Below are 7,685 nucleotides of genomic sequence, written 5' to 3'. Positions count from 1 at the left end.
GTTTATGTTCAATTTCACCAGACTAACTGGAAAGAGGCTGCAGGACACTTTTTCTGTCCATGCCTAGCAGGAACCATTGCTCTCTTAATTTCTTACGCAAAGAGAAGTCAGTCTTTTTGATGTGATTGTGGAGTTCAGGTACTCCTTCTTCGGGTGTGCCAAGGGGCTGGTGTTGGTGAGTCAGTCTCTTTGAGATGCTTAGATTGAGAAGGATGCTCTCGATGAACCGTTCGGATAAGTGCATAGAAGGAAGTTTCTACTGCAGCACATGCAGAATCCTCTCCTATCAGACGCCTAAAAATGTCAAAGAAAGGCAATGGTGTGCCTAATACTGACAAATCTAAACCATGATTTGATGCCAGAGACTAATATAAGTCTTTTCTCCCGTGACAGCTCCACACTTAGAAAAGTTACTCCATCATTTCCTATTCCAGTTAATGTCAAATTGAAAATTGTTGCTTGATAAATTATTAGCAGGAAATTTTATGTTTTTTCCTTAGAGGATTTTTTTTTTTTTTTTTTTTTTTGCTTTTCCTATTTATTTTTTTAAAAATCCAGAATGGATCAAAAAGAACAGTCATCAGGGATACAGGTGCCAGACACAGGCCAAAGGGTAGCTGGGAAAGTATGCCTTCAGAAAGTTTGGGAGACTTGCGTTTTAGAAGCTGGACCTCACATAAATAGCTAGCTTAGTTTTCCATTGATTTAGCTTCCCCTGCCCTACCTCCCAACATGGCACAGCTGGTTTGCCTTGCAGGGCCTCAGTTGAAGAACTCCATATACACACAGGCTGGTACAGCAGTACTTAGGTAACTAGAAGGATCTCATCCCCCTATGGTCTCATTCCAGACCTGTCTTCAGTGTGTGAGATGGTTTCACCCCTTTGAAAATACAGCTACTTCAGCACAAAACAACGTTAAATCTTTAGAATGATCGATAAATCATCTTTCCCCCCATTTTACATGCAGCTGAAAAGGAATGACAGGCTAGGGACAGAACACTGTGAACTTCGTACTGTTGGGAATTATCACTTGTTAAATGATCATTAGCTAATGGTCACGAAATTTACACATTCAGGAAATTATATAGAGAGTACTGCAAAAACACAGTAGAAGACTGAAGTTTTGCCCATTTCAGCTCAGGAAATCCCTTCACTCCCAAGCATCATAATATGTTGTCCTTTCGACTCCAAAGTTTACTGCCTTCCCGCTCAGATGCCATCTTTTTGTATGCCATTTCGAAGAGCTTCAATGATGCTTGCTGAAGGGAAGATGCTGCCTGCCTTATGTTTTCTCCTGTTTCACTGTCTTTTCGAGCGAGGAGCTCCCTCATTTTGGAAATCTCTTCTTTTAGCTTGTGGCACTCATCAGCAGGCAACTGGTCCTTGAATTCTTCCATCTTGGTTTCTGTGTCATGAATGATTCCTTCAGCCATATTAACTGCTTCAACTCGTTCCTTCTTTCGCCGGTCTTCCTTAACATACTTCTCTGCATTTTTAACCATATTTTCAATATCATCTTTGCTTAACCCACCGGAAGACTGGATCACACTCTGCTGCTCGCGTCCTGTACCCTTATCTTTGGCAGAAACATGTACAATCCCATTGGCATCAATGTCAAATGTAACTTCAATCGGAGGGACTCCACGAGGGGCTGGGGGAATCCCAATCAAAGTAAACTCTCCAAGAAATCTGTTGTCTCCAGCCATCTCTCTCTCACCCGGACACACTTTAATCTCCACTTGAGTCTGTTCATCAGCAGCTGTAGAAAACACCTGGCTCTTCTTGGTTGGAATAGTGGTGTTCCTGTTAATAAGCTTGGTGAAGACACCTCCCAGAGTCTCAATACCCAGAGACAGGGGAGTGACATCCAAGAGTAGCACATCTGTGACATCACCAGCCAGCACACCTCCCTGAATGGCAGCTCCAATGGCCACAGCCTCATCAGGACTGACAGCTTTACTTGGGGCTTGACCAAAGAGATCCTGCACAGTCTGCTGAACCTTGGGCATCCTAGTCATGCCACCAACCAGAATCACTTCTCCTATGTTACTTTTGCTGGCTTCTGCATCTTGCATGGCTTTTTGGCATGGAGCTATGGTCCTTCTGATTAGATCAGTAACAATCCCCTCAAACTGAACCCCGGTCAGCTTCATATTCAAATGCTTGGGCCCAGAAGCATCCATCGTAAGGTGTGGCAAATTGATGTCAGTCTGCACAGATGAAGAGAGTTCACACTTGGCCTTCTCAGCGGCTTCCCGAACCCTTTGAAGCTCCATGTTGTCTTTGGTCAAATCAACCCCTGTCTCTCTTTTGAACTCCTTCACAATGTGACGCAGCAAGGCCTGGTTGAAGTCTTCACCACCTAAAAACGTGTCTCCATTGGTGGATTTCACCTCAAATACTCCTTTCTGAATTTCCAGCATGGAAATATCAAAAGTTCCATCACCTAAATCATATACGACAATGATTTTGTCTTCTGATTTGTCTAGACCGTAGGCAAGAACAGCTGCTGTGGGTTCATTAATTACCCGAAGCACATTTAGTCCAGATATCTGGCCAGCATCCTTAGTGGCCTGTCTCTGAGAGTCACTGAAATACGCTGGGACAGTGATCACAGCATCTTTTGCTGTATGCCCCAAGTAATTTTCTGCAGTCTCTTCCATCTTCATCAACACAAATGCTCCAATCTGACTCGGGGAATAGAGTTTTCCATGAGCTTCAACCCAGGCATCGCCTTTAGAGGCACGGACAATTTTAAAAGGAACATTTTTAATGTCTTTTTGAACTTCTGGGTCATCATATCGCCGGCCAATGAGACGCTTGGTAGCATAGAATGTGTTGTTTGGGTTGGTGACAGCTTGTCGCTTGGCCGGCACGCCAAGAAGTCGCTCACCATCCTCTGTAAAGGCTACAACTGAAGGGGTGGTTCTGGCCCCTTCAGCATTCTCTAGCACCTTTGCTTTGTTCACCTTCCATAACTGCCACACAGGAGTTGGTGGTACCCAAATCAGTACCAACAGCTGCTCCCTGATCGCTTCTGATGCATAGTCCCGCCTTGAAACAATTCTAAAAGTTTCATGACTAAAGCCATTCCAGCCATCCTGGTGGCGGGCGGCTGGGGGGCCCCCGAGAGGCTGCGGCGCCGACAAGACGGGCTACTGCGGCTCGGCTGGCGCTTATCATGACTGGTAAATGGTGGAAATATGAGGCAGCAAACACGCGCTCGGACCACCGAGAATTGCGCGGCGCGGTGATGCTAGCGCTTCTGGAAACCTCCAACCACGTGAGGTGGGGGCGGGGTTTGATCGCTGCGGCCTGGAAGCCCGCTCTTCCGCTGAGGCGCCGCCGCGCTGCCTGATAAGAAAATACCTGAACGCGGCTTCCGGAGTCAGGGCCTATTGCTAACACGCTTCGGGGCATGATGGTAGGGAAAAGCGTGTCCTCCCGTGCCAGCTGCGGCAGGTCTGGGCTCCGTGACAGACCAGGAGGCTAAAAGCGGTATATCGAGGATTTCTTTTTCTTTCTTTCCCCCGTCTGAGTTATGTGTGATATGGGATGTAAAAATACAAAAAGAAAAGCCAAAAAAATGTCATTATGTTTCCTCTTTTCAACCTTTATGGTTAAAACAAAGGGTCACAGTGAGTTCAAAAATATTTATCTTGGGCTTCCCTGGTGGCACAGTGGTTGAGAGTCCGCCTGCCGATGCAGGGGACACGGGTTCGTGCCCCGGTCCGGGAGGATCCCACGTACCGCGGAGCGGCTGGGCCCGTGAGTCATGGCCGCTGAGCCTGTGCGTCCAGAGCCTGTGCTCCGCAACAGGAGAGGCCACAGCAGTGAGAGGCCCGCGTACCGCAAAAAAAAAAAAAAAAAAAAAAAAAATTATCTTACAAATATTGCATAGAAAATCATAAGTTGAGATAAATGTCACAGAAGCCATTGAAACATATGACCACAGTCAATTTATGAGCAACTTAAAATATAGAAGCTCTCCAGGGTAGTAAGATTGCTGTGAAATTATAAAACATTAGCTTTCTTTTCAAATATGGCAAGCATCTAGGCAGGAATTCTGAACTCGGAGTCAGTAGATCCCTTGGAAATGATTGTGACACTTATCATGCATGTGCATCTTTCTGGGGTGAAGATCATAACGTTTTTTCCCTTTTCTTTTTTCCTTTTGTAACTTTAAGGGGTTGGTGACCTAAGGATAAGAAGATTCTTTGCTCTAAGAGGTGGTTGGACTACAGTGATTTTAAAGTGATTCCAATCCTGAGATTCTTTGAAATCAGCCTTGAATTAATCAAGGATATTTTCATAGCTGATATGTTGCCACTAACAAGCAGTGGGTTGGCTGTATAACATATTGGCTCTTGTTGATTGTTTGCAAATAAGTTGCCCACCAATCACTATCGAGCCTTTGGACATTCTTTTATTTTTCTTAAATATGCATTTATTTATTTATTTGGCTATGCTGGGTCTTAGTTGCACCATGCATGTGGGATCTAGTTCCCTGACTGGGGATCAAACCCAAGCCCCCAGCATTGGGAGTGCGGAGTCTTAACTGCTGGACCACCAAGGAAGTCCCCAAGCCTTCAGCCATTCTTAATGTCCGCTAACAGGATGTAGCCTATTATATCAAATCTCCCTGTAATTGTCACTGTTTAAATAACTGTGTTTAGTTCTCATTGGACAAGTATCTATTGAATAATATTATTTGAAAATTAATTGATTTAACATATTTGGTAGGTTTAAATATGTTTCATTGCCTTCCCTAAAGAGTAGATGACATTCTATGAAGGAATATTTCATAATACACGTCCACAATTTCTCACTCTCAATTCCCAAATCTAGAAAGCTCTGAAGATAGAGTTTTTTTTCCATAACTCACTTGCGAGTAAATGCGACCTGAATTGAACTCATTTGGCAGTAAGATCTGACCTGAACTGGCATGAGGCTTTTTATAGTCATTATTTATCTACTCAGTAAGAACAATCATACATTTCGCTGCACAGACATTAATGTTTGATTATGGAATGCTGACCTGGGACCCTGCTTACGATGTTCTGTAATATGTACCGTATTATGTTCCTAGAATCCCCCAGATCCTGAATTCTAAAACATATCTTCCCCCACAGGCTCTCAGGTAAGAGTTTGTGGACCTAGACCCTATATTTTTGCCTAAGAAGCTTTTGTAATTCTGTGTGTATGTGTCTATGCGGTCACGTTTAAAAGAAGAACAAAGCACCTTTCTCATCTCTCCAAACCGGACTGACACACAATAAATTACTTCTGACCTTTGAGAAATGAACTTTAAAAAGCACTCATTCACAATTACGCCAGCAGGCAGAGCACGGGCTCTGCCCTGCAAGGCGCTGCCTATCAGGGCATGAACCAAACATGAAACGCTGCACACGGATCAGAGAGCCAACCATGAAGGCCCATGGCCTTCCCGTGGCACACGCCAGCCCCCATATGGTCCTTCTGCCCCCGTGCCCCCCATGACAAGGCCCCCTCCGTCCAACTACCAGCCCCCACCAAGCATGCAGAATCACATTCCTCAGGTATCCAGCCCTGCTCCCCTGTCCCGGCCAATGGAGAACTGCACCTCTCCTAGCAAGTCTCCATTCCGGCGCTCTGGGATGAAGATGCAGAAGCCAGGTCCCCCAGTACCTGACTCACCCATAGCACCTGCCCCTGTGCAGCCCCCTATGATTTGGTGGGACATCACCTTCCCACCTGGCTCTGTTGAAGCCACACAGCCTGTGTTGAAGCAGAGGAGGCGGCTCACGACGAAAGACATCGGAACCCTGGAGGCGTGGCGTGGCGGGTAATGATGTCCCTCAAGTCCGGGCTGCTGGCAGAGAGCACGTGGGCATTAGACACCATTAACATCCTGCTGTATGATAACAACAGCATCATGACTTTCAACCTCAGTCAGCTCCCAGGGTTGCTAGAGCTCCTTGTGGAATATTTCCCACGTTGCCTGATTGAGATCTTTGGCATTTTAAAGGAGTATGAGGTGGGTGACCCAGGACAGAGAACACTACTGGACCCTGGGAGATTCAGCAAAGCGTCTAGTCCAGCTCCTGTGCAGGGAGAGAAGGAGGAAGACCTTCTAGGTCCTAAACTAGAGGAGGAAGAAGAGGAGGAAGTAATTGAAAATGATGAGGAGATGGCCTTTGCGGACAAGGACAAAGCCGCCTCAGAGAATAGTGAGGAGAAGCTGATTAGTGAGTTTGACACGCTTCCAGTAAAGCTTGTGCAAAAGAACGACCCGTCTGTGGTAGGCTGCTCAGATAAGCTTGGGCGCGTGCAGGAGTTTGACAGTGGCTTGCTGCACTGGCGGATTTGTGGGGGGGTCACCACTGAGCATATCCAGACCCGCCTTGAGAGCAAAACAGAGCTGCTGCCTTCCTGGCCTCATGTACCCTGCCCACCAGTCACTCGGAAGTATGTCACAGCAGTAGAGGGTACCTCAGGGACAACAGAGCAGGAGGGCCCCCCGACTGATGGCCCTCCAGAAAAACAGATCACAGCCACTATGGATGACATGTTGTCCACCCGGTCTAGCACATTGACCGAGGAGGGAGCCAAGAGTGTAGAGGGAGCCAAGAGTGTAGAGGCCGCCAAGGAAAACAGCAAGTTTCCATTTGGCATCAGCCCAGCACAGAGCCTTCGGAACATCAAGATCCTAGAGGATGAACCCCACAGTAAAGATGACACCCTACTGTGTACCCTTCTGGGCTGGCAGGATTCCCTAGCCAAACGCTGCGTCTGTGTCTCCAATACCATCCGAAGTCTGTCATTTGTGCCAGGCTTCGACTTTGAGATGTCCAAGCACCCGGGGCTGCTGCTCATCCTGGGCAAGCTGGTCCTTCTGCACCACAAGCACCCGGAACAGAAGCAGGCGCCACTGACTTACGAGAAGGAGGAGGAGCAGGACCTAGGGGTGAGCTGCAACAAAGTGGAGTGGTGGTGGGACTGCTTGGAGATGCTTCGGGAAAACACCTTGGTCACGCTCGCCAACAGTTCGGGGCAGCTGGACCTCTCCCCATACCCCGAGGGCATTTGTCTGCCTGTCCTGGATGGACTCCTACACTGGGCAGTCTTCCCTTCAGCTGAAGCTCAGGACCCCTTCTCCACCCTGGGCCCCAACGCCATCCTCTCCCCCCAGAGACTGGTCTTGGAAACCCTCAGCAAACTCGGCATCCAGGACAGCAATGTGGACCTGATCCTGGCCACACCCCCCTTCAGCCACCTGGAGAAGTTGTACAGCACCATGGTGCGCTTCCTCAGTGACCCAGAGAACCCGGTGTGCCGGGAGATGGCTGTGGTACTGCTAGCCAACCTGGCACAGGGTGACAGCCTGGCAGCCCGTGCAACTGCAGTGCAGTAAGGCAGCATCGGCGACCTCCTGGGCTTCCTGGAGGACAGCCTTGCTGCCACACGGTTCCAGCAGAGCCAGGCCAGCCTGCTCCACACGCAGAACCCGCCCTTTGAGCCAGCTAGTGTGGACGTGATGCGGCAGGCTGCCCGTGCGCTGCTGGCCCTGGCCAAGGTGGACGAGAATCACTCGGAGTTTACGCTGTATGAGTCACGGCTGTTGGACATCTCGGTATCACCGTCGATGAACTCACTGGTTTCACAAGTCATTTGCGATGTTCTGTTTTTGATTGGTCAGTCATGA

The 7,685-nt window shown here is 48.0% G+C and overlaps 1 protein-coding gene across 1 annotated transcript; it reads left to right on the top strand.

Moving 5' to 3' along the window:
• Positions 1–221: 221 nt before the first annotated feature.
• On the top strand, positions 222–7,685 carry LOC113623433 (AT-rich interactive domain-containing protein 1A-like). Its single transcript, XM_027112658.1, is given in 4 exon segments — positions 222–234; positions 5,396–5,814; positions 5,817–6,596; positions 6,630–7,685. Coding segments are annotated over 4 exon segments (2,268 nt in total).

This window comes from Aethalodelphis obliquidens, unplaced genomic scaffold, assembly GCF_003676395.1.
Source record: "Aethalodelphis obliquidens isolate GAN/ISIS:26980383/991018 unplaced genomic scaffold, ASM367639v1 scaffold11, whole genome shotgun sequence".
Taxonomy (NCBI): Eukaryota; Metazoa; Chordata; class Mammalia; order Artiodactyla; family Delphinidae; genus Aethalodelphis; species Aethalodelphis obliquidens.
The sequence above is the reverse complement of the archived record's forward strand: the minus strand, read 5'-3'. Positions and strand labels throughout refer to the sequence as shown.